Below are 17751 nucleotides of genomic sequence, written 5' to 3'. Positions count from 1 at the left end.
CTGACAAGTTGATATTTTGACAGCGCGTTTGCAGTCTCCGATGAGACAAATGCATGACCACATGGATTTAAACTTCAAATGGCTCAGTTTATGCTCAAATAATATGACCTAATTCACACATGGAATAGCGTTTTCTTCCACAACTTCAGAAACACTGAGTCCTCAAATACATTTCGGCAAAGAAAACTTAACACACATATGATATGCGGTAACTGTGGTTCTATTTAATGATATACGCAATGCATTAACAAACATAGTTTCTTACCAGTATTGTATGCATTATCGTTATAGACTTGTGTTCCTAATATGCATGCGTCCCCCCGTTAATATACATTGCATGGACTGTATTATGCGTTACGTGTTTAGTTTGCGTGTGTTTAAACAGATGGACGCACACATGTGCGCCCGCTTTCATAAATTATTTTACACATACACAGACGCGCGCCCGCATTCATTCATTCTTTTTAACACTCACTCGCGGTAAAACAATGTTTTCTCACAATCAAATACTCATCAACCCTAAAAGTTATGGGCTTGTACACGATGTCTGGGTCAAGAAAATATCTGTTTGCTATACAGTGTTTGCAGATGCATTGATTTAAAAGTACAACTTATTACCGCTGTATCAGCTGTTCTTTCCCAAATAATTTACCAAGAATGTGCGGCTATGTAGATGAGAGAAGCAAAGTGTATGCGCGAGGTGCACAAGCAACATTATGCATGCGCCCTTAAAATAGCATCTGAACAACACTGACTTTAAACCAGGTATTTCCTGGTTTGTGGCGCAATTGTTTTCTGAAACTGCAAAATAGCACCAGGGAACGTTTGCGCCAGAACACGCCTCCTCCTTTCGCCGAACCGCCCCTTGGGGCGCAAGATCGCTCCCTAATTTACCGACGCGTGGCGTTGGAGGGAAAAGAACGCTCGGCGCCAGATGCAAATTAGCACGACGCATGCGTCAGTGTAGAAAGTCAATTGCGCCGGATGCAAGATAGGGCTCTGAGTGTGTATGTTGTGTTTCTGTGTGCTTGTGTGTGTCTAGACATGTTTGTGGCCTTGGGTTGTGTTTACCATTGTGTGTCGGTGTGTGCATACGTGCTGATACATTTGTCTGTGTGTATGTTTGTGTTTTTGTTGTTGAGTGAGTCTGGGTGTGTAGGTTTTGTTTCTGTGTGTTTGTGTCCGTGGGTTGTGTTTACCTTTCTGTGTGCATGTGTGGGCATATGTGCTCCTGTGTTTGGGTGTGTGCGTGTGTGTGTTTACCTGCAGCTCTGTTTCTCTCTTGTTTGTATGCAAGGACAGAAGCACCCTGAGTCCGATAGAAATAGATGGCATCTAAACATGCCAGAGGCTGGTTGGAGGTTAAAGGTTCAGAGGGTCAATGGATCCACCGACCTCATGCATTCCCATCAGCACTGCCCCTCGCTCTGGATCAGGGCGGGGTTACCCTTCATGAGCACACTGCGGGGTTCTGACCTGTCTGCTGAACAGGGGTCCCTCCTCGCCTCGCAGTCTGTGGCCATTAGGGCTGAGATGGTTTACTGGATGCATCCCCGCCGCCCCCGTCTTCACAGGAGGATGGTGACGTCGTAGGGGATTGTGGGTAATTACACCTCTGCCATCCTCTGCTGACGACTCAGGCGTCTGCATGCGTCCAAAACACTGTGGGGAGAAGATAAAAGGACTAAAGAAAGTGTTTGTGTGGGTGTGTGCGTGTGTATGTGTGTGTGTGTTTGTGTGTGTGTTTGTGTGTATGTGTCTGTTTGTATGTGGGGATGGATCCATCTCCCAGGTTATTGTCTTCCTAGACTACTGGTGGGGTTGGGGCGTGGGGGGGAGGAGGCTAAGCTGCATCCACTTAAACGTTTAATTGCTGTCATCTCTCATTTCCATAAAAGAATCTGATGCCTTTCGAAATGTGAGGGGTGGCGTTCTATTGTCACGTGCGTCGCAGATCCCCGTTCTCAGTGCGGCCGACCTTTGCCAAAGCCCACTGGCAATTAAATAATAATTCAAAGGACTGTGTGTGTGTCTGTGTGCCTGTGGCTTTGTGTGTGTGAGTGCGAGTGTAAGCAGGTGCGCACATGTGGTTGTGCATTTCTAATCCTACTGTCATAGCCTAGAGCTGTCATTTTGCTGTAGCTGCTCACTGGGGGTACACACACACACACACGCATGCACATGTGCACACACACATATAGTCACACACATGCGCACACACATGCGCACTCACACACGCGCACACACACACAAACACACACACACACACACACACACACACACACACACACACACACACACACACACACACACACACACACACACACACACACAAACACACACATATTTGTCATTTACTTTGTTCCGTACAGCGTTGTCACTCACATATTTTCCATATTTTAAGGCATTGTTGTAATGACATCGTGGGTCTCTCCTCTACCAGGGTCCTAATGACATCGTGGGTCTCTCCTCTCCCAGGGTCCTAATGACATCGTGGGTCTCTCCTCTACCAGTGCTGTAATGACATCGTGGGTCTCTCCTCTCCCAGTGCTGTAATGACATCGTGGGTCTCTCCTCTCCAGTGCTGTAATGACATCGTGGGTCTCTCCTCTCCAGTGCTGTAATGACATCGTGGGTCTCTCCTCTCCAGTGCTGTAATGACATCGTGGGTCTCTCCTCTCCAGTGCTGTAATGACATCGTGGGTCTCTCCTCTCCAGTGCTGTAATGACATCGTGGGTCTCTCCTCTCCAGTGCTGTAATGACATCGTGGGTCTCTCCTCTCCCAGGGTCCTAATGACATCGTGGGTCTCTCCTCTCCAGTGCTGTAATGACATCGTGGGTCTCTCCTCTCCAGTGCTGTAATGACATCGTGGGTCTCTCCTCTCCAGTGCTTTAATGACATCGTGGGTCTCTCCTCTCCCAGGGTCCTAATGACATCGTGGGTCTCTCCTCTCCAGTGCTGTAATGACATCGTGGGTCTCTCCTCTCCAGTGCTGTAATGACATTGTGGGTCTCTCCTCTCCAGTGCTGTAATGACATCGTGGGTCTCTCCTCTCCAGTGCTGTAATGACATCGTGGGTCTCTCCTCTCCCAGGGTCCTAATGACATCGTGGGTCTCTCCTCTCCCAGGGTCCTAATGACATCGTGGGTCTCTCCTCTCCAGTGCTGTAATGACATCGTGGGTCTCTCCTCTCCAGTGCTGTAATGACATCGTTGGTCTCTCCTCTCCAGTGCTGTAATGACATCGTGGGTCTCTCCTCTCCAGTGCTGTAATGACATTGTGGGTCTCTCCTCTCCAGTGCTGTAATGACATCGTGGGTCTCTCCTCTCCAGTGCTGTAATGACATTGTGGGTCTCTCCTCTCCAGTGCTGGAAGTGGGTGCGGCGGTCCCCATCGTCATGGGCGCCAACATCGGAACCTCGGTAACCAACACCATCGTAGCCATGATGCAAGCGGCAGAGAGGAGCCAGTTCCAAAGGTATGGAGCGCCTCGTGTTGAGGGGGAGGGAGGGGCTGGGAGGGAGGGAGGGGAGAGGGGAGGGGGGAGGGGAGGGGAGTGGGAAGCGTCAAAGGAAGCGGTGAGTGACGCACGCTACAAAAGAGGAGCGGGGCGGTTTGAAAAAGGGGAAGGGAATGTTGAGACACAGAAAGATCAAGAGTGATGAGTAAGAGAGTGAGAGAGTGAAAGAGTCTGAAAGAGAGGGGGAGAGGAGGAGGAGGGGGAGGAGGGGGAGGAAGAGGAGGAGGAGGAGGAGGAGGAGGGGGAGGAGGAGGAGGGGGAGGAGGAGGAGGAGGAAGAGGAGGAGGAGGATGGAGGAAGAGGAGGAGGAAGAGGAGGAGGAGTAGGAAGAGGAGGAGGAAGGAGGAGGAGGATGGAGGAAGAGGAGGAGGAAGAGGAGGAGGAGGAGGAGGATGGAGGAAGAGGAGGAGGAAGAGGAGGAGGAGGAGGAGGAGGAGGGAGTGGAGGAGGAGGAGGAAGAGGAGGAGAAGGAGGAAGAGGAGGAGAGAGAGGAGGAGGAGGAGGAGGAGGAGGAGGGGGAGGAAGAGGAGGAGGAAGAGGAGGAGGAGGAAGAGGGGGAGGAGGATGGAGGAAGAGGAGGAGGAAGAGGAGGAGGAGTAGGAAGAGGAGGAGGAAGGAGGAGGAGGAAGAGGAGGATGGAGGAGGAGGAAGAGGAGGAGGAGGATGGAGGAAGAGGAGCAGGAAGAGGAGGGGGAGGAGGAGGAGGGAGTGGAGGAGGAGGAGGAAGAGGAGGAGAAGGAGGAAGAGGAGGAGAGAGAGGAGGAGGAGGAGGAGGAAGGAGGAGGAGGAGAAGGAGGAGGAAGAGGAAGAGGAGGAGGAGGAGAAGGAGGAGGAGGAGGAAGAGGAGGAGGAGGAGGAAAAGGGGCCTTGCAGCTGCCACTTTGCATTAGTTCTGATTTTACAGCACAATTACTGCCGCGACTCACCATGCTGACAACAACGGCGTCAAATCGTATCCATTCTGTCCCGTGAGCTCATTGATGTGAGACGCATCCATCAGACAGCAGATTGCCTAGTCGGGCTCTGATAAGGCTTTACTGTCGCCCTCATCTGATGTAAATTACCCTGATAACAGACACGCGATGATGCAAGGACTACAACAATGTTATTGCAAGCCCCACAAAGGTGGGTTAGGGTGAAGTTCAAGTGCTGGCATTACAGCGAGCGAGCCTCGACCGCCCCTCGCTATCTTCAAGGGCCAGCCAACCCAGAATCGTTTTCTTTTTAAATCATTTTTAGAAAAAATAAATAATAATAATCGTTTTTTTCCATAAAAGTCTTAACAGGTAATTCATTTCTGAAAAAAACCATAAAAAAACTCCATAAAAAATTGATCGTATAATCTGAGAGTAATCTAGGCCATTTATTTGCTGTTATTAAAATATGAGGGTCAGTCCGAGTAGGCGGTTGTTGAGTGGGCGCTAAACCATTCAGCTGCCGGGCCCCTGAGGCTCTGCTGGGCCCCTGAGGCTCTGCTGGGCCCTGAGGCTCTGCTGGCCCCTGAGGCTCTGCTGGGCCCCTGAGGCTCTGCTGGGCCCTGAGGCTCTGCTGGCCCCTGAGGCTCTGCTGGCCCCTGAGGCTCTGCTGGGCCCTGAGGCTCTGCTGGGCCCTGAGGCTCTGCTGGCCCCTGAGGCTCTGCTGGGCCCTGAGGCTCTGCTGGCCCCTGAGGCTCTGCTGGCCCCTGAGGCTCTGCTGGGCCCTGAGGCTCTGCTGGGTCCTGAGGTTCTGCTGGGCCCTGAGGCTCTGCTGGGTCCTAAGGCTCTGCTGGGCCCTGAGGCTCTGCTGGGTCCTAAGGCTCTGCTGGGCCCTGAGGCTCTGCTGGCCCCTGAGGCTCTGCTGGGCCCCTGAGGCTCTGCTGGGTCCTGAGGCTCTGCTGGGCCCTGAGGCTCTGCTGGGTCCTGAGGCTCTGCTGGGCCCTGAGGAGCTGCTGGGTCCTGAGGCGCTGCTGGGTTCTGAGGCGCTGGTGGGCCCCTGAGGCTCTGCTGAGTCCTGAGGCTCTGCTGGGTCCTCAGGCGCTGCTGGGCCCCTGAGGCTCTGCTGGGTCCTGAGGCTCTGCTGGGTCCAGAGGCTCTGCCGGGGCCCCTGAGCAGCTGCGCCCAATCTGAAGGCACAGCTCACGTTGCCTCACCTTGGCTCAAGCCCCCCCCCCCCCCTGGTTTGGGGGTGTCCACTCTGCTCCCTTCAACACGGCCCTCTGCCCCCCAGGGCGTTCGCCGGGGCCACGGTCCACGACTGCTTCAACTGGCTGTCGGTGCTGGTGCTGCTGCCCCTGGAGGTGCTGACGGGCGCCACGGCCCGGCTGTCCCTCCTGCTGGTCTCCAGCTTCCACCTCCAGCGTGGGAAGGACGCCCCCGAGCTGCTGAAGGTCCTCACCCAGCCAGTCACCGAGCTCATCATACAGGTACCAGACTGGCCCTCAGCCAGTCCCCATCATACAGGTACCAGACTGGCCCTCAGCCAGTCACCATCATACAGGTACCAGACTGGCCCTCAGCCAGTCACCATCATACAGGTACAAGACTGGCCCTCAGCCAGTCCCCATCATACAGGTACCAGACTGGTCCTCAGCCAGTCACCATCATACAGGTACCAGACTGTCCTCATCCAGTCACCGGGCTCATCATACAGGTACCAGACTGGCCCCCAGCCAGTCACCATCATACAGGTACCAGACTGGTCCTCAGCCAGTCACCATCATACAGTATTTGTGGCGGTGGCAGACCTGTAGAGAGTCGGTAAAGAGCCCATAATGAACCCGCTGGGCCTCCCTGGGTCCCTGCGCTCTGCTCATTACGCATTACTCCATATAATAAACACATAGATTCCTATTTTCATGGGATTATACACTAATTGAAACATACTTATGAACATGACATTCAATTCCTGCCAAGAGCGTTCCGGTAGACGCCACCAATTTCTACACACTCAAGCTTAAATGGTTTTACATTCAGTGGGATTTAAATAGTATAATTAGGTAGTACACTATTATAATGGAGCCTTTTAAAAAAAATAGGCCTTTTAAAACGTTAATAGGAGCATGCCGTAGGGTTGGTAAAAAGAATGGGGACGGTTTTCCTGTGCAGAATTCCCTATTGCCTCAGAATGGCAGAGCGTATTCGTCAGTCGGGATCAGAACCAGGCGTCTCTTCGCTCTGAGTACCCTGGTGTTGGGGGGCTGAACCCTACATATGGCGGCCTAATGAGACTCAACCTATCCCGTCTCTGTGCCCCAGCTTGACAAAGCTGTCATCACAGGACTGGCCATGCGGGAGGAAAGCCTGAGGAACCACAGCCTGGTGAGAAGGCTGTGCCCTGCGCCTGATGTCGCGGTAAGACGCCCGTCCAACCATGTTCCCGTGGTCCCGGTCATACTCAGGGTAGCTCGGTCCTAAGGGGAAGGGAGCTGGATGACTGAATGATGGATGATTCACAAACACACATTCTCTTAGCATTCATGGGTTATTCAGGAAATGGCTTGTTTCTTTTACTCCTTTGTTCTTTCTTTCTGTCGTTCTTTCTTTAATTCGTTCATTCGTTTGTTGGTTTGTCTGTTTGTTTGTCCGTCTGATCGTCTGTTCCTCCTTTGGTTCTCCCTCTCGTTCCCAGTCTGTTGGGGTCGCTGGCTCATTGGTCAACTGTAGCTCTGGCCTGCCTTGTCTTGGGGGGGTCCTCACGAATCTGACGGTGGAAGTTACTCTACAGAGATGTAAGCTCCAGTTTCAATACATGCGGTTAGAAAATGTGAAAAAATAAATGTTTGCTTTGTTGTATTTTTTTCTTTTCATTTTGAAGATAATTTCATTAAATTCCCCCCCGCTGACGGTAGAGAGATGTGCGAGGAATAAATTTCGTTCATGTTCGAACTATGCAAAATAAAACATTGTAATCACCCTTCTCTCATGAGTGTGTGAGTGTGTGTGTGTGTGTGTGTGTGTGTGTGTGTGTGTGTGTGTGTGTGTGTGTGTGTGTGTGTGTGTGTGTGTGTGTGTGTGTGTGTGCATGGGTGTCTGTGTGTGCCTGTGTGTGTGTGCGTGAGTGTGCACGTGTGAAGGTGTGCGCGTGCGTTTGTGTGTGTCTGTGGACCACATGTGTGCTGATGATGTAACCCAGGCCCTGGCCTGCTCCCAGGCGGGCACCTGTTTGCGTCCACCCAGCTGTCGGACCTGGCGGTGGGGCTGATCCTGCTGGCGGCCTCCCTGGCCGGGCTGTGTGGCTGCCTGCTGCTGCTGGTTAAGCTGCTCAACTCTCTGCTAGAGGGCCAGGTGGCCAAGGTCATCCAGAAGGTCATCAACACCGGTGGGCTGATATAGTGTTGGATGTCCCAAAACAAACCCATTGAGTGATTGTGTTCTGCAGGGGGGGGCGTTTGAGGTTTGCCCGGGGTGCTTGGAACATTTCCCAAACTGTCTCTTAATTATTTGTATTTAATAACATCCCTGTCCTCAATCTGACCCTGGAGGGTTTTCCCTCTCTACCCGTCCGTCCGTAGATCTGCCCTACCCGTTCGGCTGGCTGGGGGGATATTTGGCCATGGTGGTCGGGGCTGGGATGACCTTCCTGGTTCAGAGCAGCTCAGTCTTCACCTCCGCCTTGACCCCTCTGATCGGTGAGTTGACCTGTTAGTAACATCTCAGTGGAACGTTTGACAGTGAAGAAGATGTGAGTCAACGCAGGACTAAGAAAGGGACCAGCCGGCCTGCCCTGCCAGCGTGGGTTGTTGTCATGCAGCTTAAACGGACGAGGCAGACATGATGAAACCCGTCTGCAATATGACGTCTTCTGACGTACTAACTCTACATTTATGTTCTGGACCCGGGGAGAAACACCGACACACAAAGGTCTAAGAAGACGCTATTGTTCTACGTCTACATTTATTTTCCGGACCCGGGGAGAAACACTGACACACAAAGGTCTAAGAAGACGCTATTGTTCTCGCTGGTTTCCCTCTCATTGTCCATTATACTATTGAAATGTCCCTAAGATGTATCAACCATATTGTTTCACTTCTTATGACAAATTTACTTATTGTAAGTCGCTTTGGAAAAAAGCGTCTGCTTACTGCCCAAAAAGTAAATAAAAAATGTTAACAACACCGAATACAGACAAACACATCTAAAGCATTCACGCTGTCCGTCACAAACTATGGACCCATGTGTCAAACCGATGGCTAATTCATTCATTAGTTATGGTCACTGGGGTCAAAGAAGGTACATTGCCTCTCGCAGCACAGAACAACACAGAGAAGAATTTCAACGACATAAGGCCTGGGAGATGTATCAACGTTGAGGAGATCTCCTTTGGTTTGTGTCATCTCTCAGCAGACTCCCAGTACTCCCAGTACGTTCAGCTCCGAGCCTCCTAGCCACCGACCCACTAGGTTGGATCCAACCTTACTCCTCCGTCTTACACCTCCACACCGGCTCCCCCTACGCCTCCTCTCTGTGAAGAGCTCCCCCCCACCTGATCACACTCCATAACGGGTGCTAAAGGACCGGTGAATAGAAACCCAAAAGCCGTCGAGTCTTCATCTACTAATGTTGGTGAAGTTGTTGAAATCTCATGCTAGTGATGTCCTTCACGTCTCAGTCCTTAGCTTTGCTCCCGTCCTCCACGCTTGGAGAGTTATTAGAGCACTGCTGTCTCACAGCCTCTGGTTATCCCACTATACGCCGAGTGGGCTTTCCAAGCCTTCGCCGGCTTGTCTATTCTTATCCGTGCATGGCCAGGAGGGGGAGCTAGCGGTGACCTCTGGCTCCATGAAGGTAGGCTTGGATCTACCAAGCTAGTGTTCTGGCGGGAGACACATATAAACACAAGAGACAACGTACTTGAATCAAACGCTGAGGGCAAATGTCAGCTGTAGTCAGCTTTGATGGGGAGACAAGAATCTTTCACGTTTGCTACTGAGAAGCTTTTGTGGATTTTTCTTTTCTACTGGCGATGGTGTGTCTGTATGTGTGCATGTGTGTGTGCGTGTATATGCGTGTGTAATCTTTTGTCCTCAAACCAGATAAAGACATTGTTTACATTATGGAGTTCACAACATTTGATAAAATGTACATTGGGCAGAAGTTGAGTCATTTTGGTTTTCTGGTGTTGAAAACAAAAGACTGGAATTTTACCATTTTTATGCTAATATTTGTTATGTTCTAGCCTCGAGTTTGCGTACATTATTATGTTTGTAAATGCTTTATTGAAAAGAAATTAGGCAATACATTTGACATATTTCACAAGGGCTGGCCATGTTTATTCAGCAGGATTCCTATTCACCTCTGAATATAACTTTTTACAGTTTGAAATGTCATTCAACCACATAAATATCTCTGCCTCACCCCATCTCCCTGAGCCGCTCAATGTACTTATGTGAGTGGTCTTCTGTGTGTGCGTGTGTGTATTTGTGTGCGTGTTGGGACAGGGTAGTTAAGGGGCTCTTTGTTGGATCCTAGGGGCGTATGAGAGAGCTGATCCCCTGCCTCGTCAATCATGCCAGTCAGTGAAGACCGGGCTGCCCCCCATTGGCTGTTCTGCTCTCATTCCGTCTGCTTTGGCCCCTGACATTGACACACTTTTGCCTGTGTCATCTACATTCAGGCCAATAGGGCCTGTTCATCAGAATGGGATTTCTTGTTGCCGATAATCCCCCATATTAGTAATGTAAAATCCTATATCAATTTAAATATATCAAGGTAATAGATATACCTAGGCAAATGAATACCTTGTTTTGAATACGTTCCAAACCCAACACTTGCTCCTGCCTAGTGGCTACCTTCTCCGTGTCCATGGCGTTGAGGCGATGCTCCGGGCCCATTCAACCTCAACCGTCTCCTTCCTAATGAACGTTCTGTAGGGGCCAATCAATCGTACAGGATAAAGTATAATCCTCCTGCCAGCCCCCCTGCTGGCCGCACTGGTCATAATGAGGTGCTAGACTCCCAGAGCTGTCCGCACGTCAAAGCCTTAACAAGCAGCTGCGGCACTGTCCCGTACCGAGCGGCGTGCCACGATACCTGGGACAAAACGGGGGTGAAACTCTCCTGCTCATTCAAGCACAAGCTAGCGTAACAGCTTAACTTATCCTTCTACACATGTACCCCTGTTTGAACCTCATAACTGGTCTTAGCAGACTACAGGCCCTTAGCCAGGCCCGAGGAGGGCCGGCGTTTTGGCGCTGTGCCGTGGGCCGTTGTGTAAACCCCACCGTACGGCGCGGCCTAATGAAGCTCGAGCAGTCACCGGGGCTAACTCATCTGCATGGGCCGGGGTCGGTCACATAAGGCTGTATGTGAGGTTGTCTTGTTTTATGCAATTAAAGCGTTTTCGGCAGCGAGTGTGTACGGTGAGCAGATGGCAGGGTGCTCTGGAGAGCCTCTGTGCGTCTCTGCCAGGCTCGGTGCTATGTGTGTCGGCCTGTGAATACGGTACACGAGTAAGGAGCTTCTACAATGGTTTTGTCCGTTTCATTTCTGTTATCATTAATGAGAGTGTGGGAAATGTACATGGAATAGAACACACTCAACCACAAAGGCAAATAATTTGGCCGCAATCCAAGCCTTTTCTTTTAAGTTCCAATGTAAGGAATGTGGTGGCGTTTGATATGTGGGCAAACTTTCTCACTCTGGGAGATTTGCCATATCATTGTCCTATTCAGGTATGCTCGGTTTCTGTGTTATCTACTGCGCAGTCGTGCATTTCTCTACCTGTCTGTGTTTATAAGCTCCTCAGTGGAGTGAGGGATTGTTTTGCTTGTGTGTGCAAGAATTGCTCATAATTGCAATTTTAGTTGCCCATGAAGGGGTGTTGCAAAGAAAACAACAGCCAGCCAAGTATCATGGGCAATTTGGCATATAATTCCTGGGTTGACAGATATATTTTTAGTTTGTTGCTTTCACAGCTTCAGAATGCTACCAGTTGACGACACAGTACATTTTAAAAAGGCTTTTGAAGAACTATTGGACACCATCCTTAGAGGGAAGTTCATCGATCTACCTCATCCTTGAAGGAATTGAAACCTATGACCTATGGAAGTTAGGCTACTGATGGACTAATGTACTGCGTGTTAATCAATCCCAGGCACGTTTAAGATAAATACATTTCAGATTTGATTATCCTGACTGTTGAAACCATCATCCCAAGGGATGGATGAGGTTCAAGCAAATGTTTTGAAGCTATGTTTGGAAATGTCTAGACCATTTCAATCTGTGCATCACAGATGGAAGCGGGGGAATGTGGTCAATACTGCGACAAGCCAAAGCATCATCTCACCAGGCACATGCTGGAGACATCAGTTAAACCGACCAGCAGGAAGACATGAGATTAGGGTGTGGTAGGAGGAAATGGGAATATTAGATAAACCCATTTGCAGGTCCGTTTTTTCCCATTATACAAATGTGGCTGTATAATCTTTCATCAAATATACATTGTGATATGCATTTTGTGGTCACCATACGCATTTTTGGCAGTGAATGTTTAACCACAAACCCTCACCGGCTACACATTTATTCTTTATGGTTGCCTTTTGTGGATGTGTGTCTTGAAAACACCGTGGCTGAATCTTTAGCCTTTATCAATAGTTAATAAGCAGTAGTAGATCTGTCTGCTAAGTATTCTCTATGATTTGTAATGAACCCTTGGAAGCAGGCTTTTGATACCTTATTGATAAGGTAAAAATAAATAAATGGAAATGGCTAGTAATGTCTAACCGAATACTTCCCAAAGAACACCACGGCACACTGAACAACTCCGAAACGGTGCTCCAGAACTCTCCCCGATCCCTTCCCTGCGTTGGTTGTGTGCCCCCAGGTGTGGGGGTGATCAGTCTGGAGAGGGCCTACCCTCTGACCCTCGGCTCCAACATCGGCACCACCACCACCGCCCTGCTGGCTGCTCTGGCCAGCCCCGGGGACCAGCTGGCTCCTGCCCTTCAGGTAGACCTCCACACCCCACCCTTCATACTGTATCTACCTTCAGGTAGACCTCCACACCCCACCCTTCATACTGTATCTACCATGCTCAAGGGCACGGGAGAGATTCGTTAAGCATATCATATGAATGTGTTTTGTTAAGCAAGAATTCCAGCGGAGAATCAATCGTCCTTGAGGCGTATGAGGCCTGTATCATTAAGTAATGTAGGGGTTGCCTGGGTATTGACTTATTGCAGTACCTGCTTTTGTATAACTCAATGGGTTTACATGGGAGTCATGTGATACCATATCTTTTATGCATCTATATGTGCATATCTTTTCTAAACTTGAATGAACTGAATCTCACTTCGGCTGTTTAGAATGGGATTTTGAATTCAGAAACATGTTATATCGATATCGTGTGTAAAAGTCTTCACATTTTCGTACAGCACTGCAGGCAATGAAAAACATAAAAAAACACATGTGAGAAGGGCCTTAGAGTAGGACGCTGCTGGCAGGAGAGAGCGAGGCGGGGAGATGGACAGAGGTGCAGCAGAAGGCGACTAGAACCGCCGCTGGCTCATGTCTCCCCGGTGCTCTGAATGTGCCGATCACCTGCGGCCGATGCACAGCCCAACCTAACAGGAAGGCGAGCGGCTTTCAAAAGCCTGGCAACATTCAGGACGCGGTCGGAAGCAATACTTGGTTTTTCTATCTGCTCGATCCAGCGGAGGTTGAAATCCAGCCTAGTCTTTCTACATTTGCAGATCTCGTTGAGTTATGTCTAATCGTAATGCAGCTGATCCGTAAAAATAAATAGTCTGCAAAATGTGGATGTCGACGTTGCTTACACCTGGACATGGTGATATGCATAGCGAAGGAAGTCATTTGGAACCCACAGAAGCCAATTTACATTGCATGTACCACAATCCACAAATACATTTAAAACGACTCCCACACGGATAATTCACGATCCACAAATACACATTTTGAGGATGTCTTGTAGAATCTGCTCGCTTGAGGCTTTTGATGTGAAGATTTCTTCTCTTGTTCTTAGCATGACATTGACACAATGACAACATGTTGTCAGATTTGTATTTAATCTCAGGGTACAAAACATAAAACAGCCCAGAGGTTTGTCCTTAAAAGTGTTTCACACTTATTTAGAAAGTAGACCTTGAAAACAACCACTTTAACGCGTCAAATCACATATTGCACATGCTCCCAATCATATCCTGTCATTATGTGTCATTATTGATATCCACCTTTATTTTTAATCTCTGTAGGTTTACTTCAAATCGTATTTCTTGAAACTGTGTTAATTTGGCCGAGAAGGAAATCACTATGCCGAAATTTTTTTTTTTGCTTACAAAGATTCCTACAGTTGTCCCTGAAAACGTCATCAATAGTCTTGTTACGAGCTGAGTTTGGGAATATTTTTTTTTTAAACTCTCTTGTCGAATAGAGGTCTCTAATGACATTGAAATGTTCAAAAAGGTTTAGTGCCGGTGGTTGGGGAGTGGAGCTGCTTATATAGAATACTGAGACTGTGAACTGGATAGAAGCAGTCGATGGAAGCATTAAAGTTAAAATAATGAATGGGAAGCCACTTGAATTGGTAGATTAACTGGCATTGTAAAAATAAACTGTCGTTCTCCGCGATTGAGTTCAGATCCCGATCAACAGAACGATCACGTCTCGACTCATCTCTGCTCCTCGTGTCGGCGCTCATAACCACAAATAACACAACACAAATGTCTTTCATTACCTTAAACATCATAAAAGCTTTGAACCATTCAAGGTGACCGCCGCTACGGTTGGAGCCCTGCCACAGCGCGAGGGGCTGCTGTAGGGATATTCAGCTGCTTTGTAGTTTCCCCTAATAGGAAAACTGCAACCTTTACTATACATTTCCATGTCAGTCAAACATTGGCAAGTTATGGGAAAGTAATGGCTGGGTCATGGCCCGCATGCACCTAAGCTGCGGTCCAAAGGTTAATCAAGTGATGAAATGTCTCTAAATGGTTTATGCAGTAACTATGCGGAAACGGTAACACATCAATTACAAACCAGTGATGCAAAAGATTACCGAGCCAGAACGCTCTCCCATGCATTTATATTTGGCCTTAAAGGGGTGATCACATGCCACCAGGTGTGAGTGTTTTAAGCCACTACAAGGCGTTTGAAAATCTGCCCTTCCCTGTGCCTGATTGACATCAGAAGTTGTTGACATCAGGCATGTTCACCTAGATGTGTGCTGGATAGATCAGTCTACCAGCCTACTGTAGCAAAAGTTGCTTATCTATCCATCATACATCTAGGCCACGACCACTAGTGATGTCACTCAAACACAGGAAATGGCAGATTTCCAAAGGTCATGTAACGGCTGAAGCCCCTCCCAGCTGGGGGTGGGGCACCAGCCCTTTAAAGCAGCGGCTCCCTGTGTCCTGCCGCTCTAGATCGCCCTGTGCCACCTGTTCTTCAACGTCTTGGGCATCCTGCTGTGGTACCCCATCCCGGCCACCAGGCTGCCCATCCGCATGGCCCGCGCGCTGGGCGAGCGCACCGCCAAGTACCGCTGGTTCGCCGTGCTCTACCTGCTGCTGTCCTTCCTGCTGCTGCCCGCCCTGGTGCTGGGGCTGTCGCTGGCCGGCTGGCGCGCCTTGGTGGGCGTGGCCGCCCCCCTGCTGGGCGTGGCCACCTTCGTCACCGCCGTCAACGTGCTGCAGGCGCGCAGCCCTCGCCACCTGCCCGCCGCGCTCCAGAGCTGGGACTTCCTGCCGCCGTGGATGCGCTCCCTCAAGCCGCTGGACCGCTGCGTCGTCAAGGCGACGGCGTGCTGCTCGGCGGGCGCGGAGCGGCGGGGGACGGAAGGCGGGGGAGGGGCGGGAGCTGTGGAAGCCGCGGCCTCCACGACGACGCTGCCTGCCAAGCCTAATATGGCGGGCCGGACGGAGACGAGGGCGGAGTCGGCGTACGACAGCCCGTCGCTGGCCTACCTGGATGAGACGGCGGCGGGGGTCCCCGTGTTCAGGCTGAGGGGATTGGAGCGCTGCCACAGCACGCCGCTGTAGGGGATCAGCCTGCAGCACGCCCCCCCCCCTGACTCACATTAAACACCGTCATAAGCCCCGCAGCACAGGGGAGGAGACATATCTAAACGCATTCTGTAACCATCCTGCAGCAGCCTAGCATGACGTTCCCAGACCCATTCCCACGTGGGTTTAAGTCTGGAGCGCCTCGTCTATTTTTGATTTCCAAGGGGCGGCGAAGAAGGGCCTCTAGACGACAACCAATTGGAGCAAAGAAATGAACATTGTGTATAAATGAGGCAATGTTAAAATTCAGCAGGTTCGCATTGGAACTAGATCTTGGTAGTTTTCTGACAGAGCCTTTCAACAAGCTTCTTGCAAGCTCCTTCAGTGCTGTAGAGAGGTTGCATTTGTTTTGTGATGTCTGATCAAAAGGGAGAATGACTTTCAAACCCAGAAGTAACATGACAGAAACAAGATCAAATGTACAAACAAAGCTCTGGTTCTTCAATGATTGAGATATTTTAATATTCATTGTTTAAACACTCCCCACTATTCATAACCATGTACACACATCGAGATTACATAAAATACAATGAAAAATTAAATAATTTCATTTTAATTCATCATCAGTTAAAACTATACAATTATCTGTTTTCAAAATTGGAAGTGTGTTTTAAAGTTTAGTTTTTCTTGAAATGTACATTTTGAATAAACACTTCAATATTTAATAAAGCTAATCGATTTAACGGCAACCTTACAGCACAGGCAACTAAACAAGATCGTTTTTTATTGGCCTGCCTTTGATATCTGGGAAGTTGTAAAAGTGCTGATAGCGCTACACAGAAGCACCACTGAGAGTGAGTCTCCCTGGCCTTGGAACACACACACGCACGCACACGCACAGACGCACGCACGCACGCACGCACGCACGCACGCACGCACGCACGCACGCACGCACACACACACACACACACACACAAAATCTCCCTCTCTCTTAGCACACACACACACACACATGCATGCACGCACACACATGCATACACACCTCAACCACAACTGGTCTACATCTTCAGGTGGCGGAGGGATCAGGGCCAGGAGACTAAGTTGTTAGGACAGGAAGTTGTGGCGGAGGGATGGATGCGTCTAGCCAGGTAGCTCCAGCCCGGGCCCAGGGCCTGACTAAGCCCAGGGCCTGACTAAGCCCAGGGCCTGACTAGGTAGCTCCAGCCCGGGGCCCAGGGCCTGACTAAGCCCAGCGCTGGGGTCCAGCTGAATCGTTTGCAATCAGAAGGGGTCCATCAGTGGTGCCCAAGTGAAAACAGAAGTGATGCAGCCCGGTGTACCTTTGACCTTTTACCTTTCCTTTCTCTTTTCTACCCACCAGTTATTTATTCCTGGGGGCAGCCCTGGCCTCATTAGATCAATACACTGATGAGCCATCAGAGCCTGTTCCTTAGCATTGATCTTATACATTTATAATTGTATACATTATACCCAACCGTCACCAAGAGGAGTCTGGATCTATCAGCATGGTTCCTTACCAACTCCTGCCACTGATCAGGAACGTGTGTTTCAAAAGGTCCTCTGAATCCATCGCACGATTCGGTTAGTTTTATTTGTTGGCTCAAGACTGCATATAAATATATTACCTACAAAGCCCGGTTAGTCTATGTGTAACAGCACGGTGCCGTCGTAGATTCATAAAAATATTCATAACTTCATAAAAAACGCCTTTGCACATTTCCTCATTTGAAATACACATATTTACTAGACTGACTCGAAGTCACACTGTCTTTGTATATAAAAAAGCTCAATATCTATTTCCCTGAATGAAACATTATCCAGGGCATCAGCAGGATTCAGGTCCCATTAAGGAGGTCCTTCTCCGTGTTGTCTAACCCACCTCCAGGCCGTATTTCTGAGATATCTCCAAAGGGCTTGGATTTGTAAAGTATGCTTTAAAGTTATAAATATATACATGGAGACATACTGTATATTAAAGGGTAAATCAAGTTGGATCTCTAAAGTCTGCAAATAGAAGACGAGGCATCAGAAGTTCCAAAGTCGGGAGCTATCATCTTCGGTCCTGAAAGACACTTAACGAGCCATAAGGCTTAATCCGTATGGAGTCTGCGCTTTAAAGTCACCTTCACCACCTGACTGTGAGCCTGTTCCGGCTCCTGAGAGCCTACCTGTTATATCAAACTAGCTTGAACAGTAGTGAAAAGCAGGGACACACGGACATGTTGTTATCCCCATTCGGAACACAGAAGTGTTTGTTCCCATCGTCATGC

The 17751-nt window shown here is 49.5% G+C and overlaps 1 protein-coding gene across 2 annotated transcripts in view; it reads left to right on the top strand.

Moving 5' to 3' along the window:
* The window catches only part of slc34a1b (solute carrier family 34 member 1b), a 23361-nt gene extending 7147 nt beyond the window's left edge, over nt 1-16214 (top strand). For both annotated transcript variants that reach the window (XM_030368757.1, XM_030368756.1), the window contains exons 6-13: nt 3369-3480; nt 5728-5923; nt 6756-6851; nt 7129-7228; nt 7651-7818; nt 8012-8128; nt 12322-12446; nt 14882-16214. In XM_030368757.1, coding sequence (XP_030224617.1) covers nt 3369-3480; nt 5728-5923; nt 6756-6851; nt 7129-7228; nt 7651-7818; nt 8012-8128; nt 12322-12446; nt 14882-15496 — 1529 coding nt within the window. In that variant the 3' untranslated portion in view covers nt 15497-16214. The remainder of the gene's footprint in view (nt 1-3368; nt 3481-5727; nt 5924-6755; nt 6852-7128; nt 7229-7650; nt 7819-8011; nt 8129-12321; nt 12447-14881) is intronic.
* Nucleotides 16215-17751: the final 1537 nt, after the last annotated feature.

The sequence above is a fragment of the Gadus morhua genome, chromosome 10, assembly GCF_902167405.1.
Source record: "Gadus morhua chromosome 10, gadMor3.0, whole genome shotgun sequence".
Classification (NCBI taxonomy): domain Eukaryota; kingdom Metazoa; phylum Chordata; class Actinopteri; order Gadiformes; family Gadidae; genus Gadus; species Gadus morhua.
Note: the sequence above shows the minus strand (reverse complement) of the source record. Positions and strands in the feature narration are given on the sequence as shown.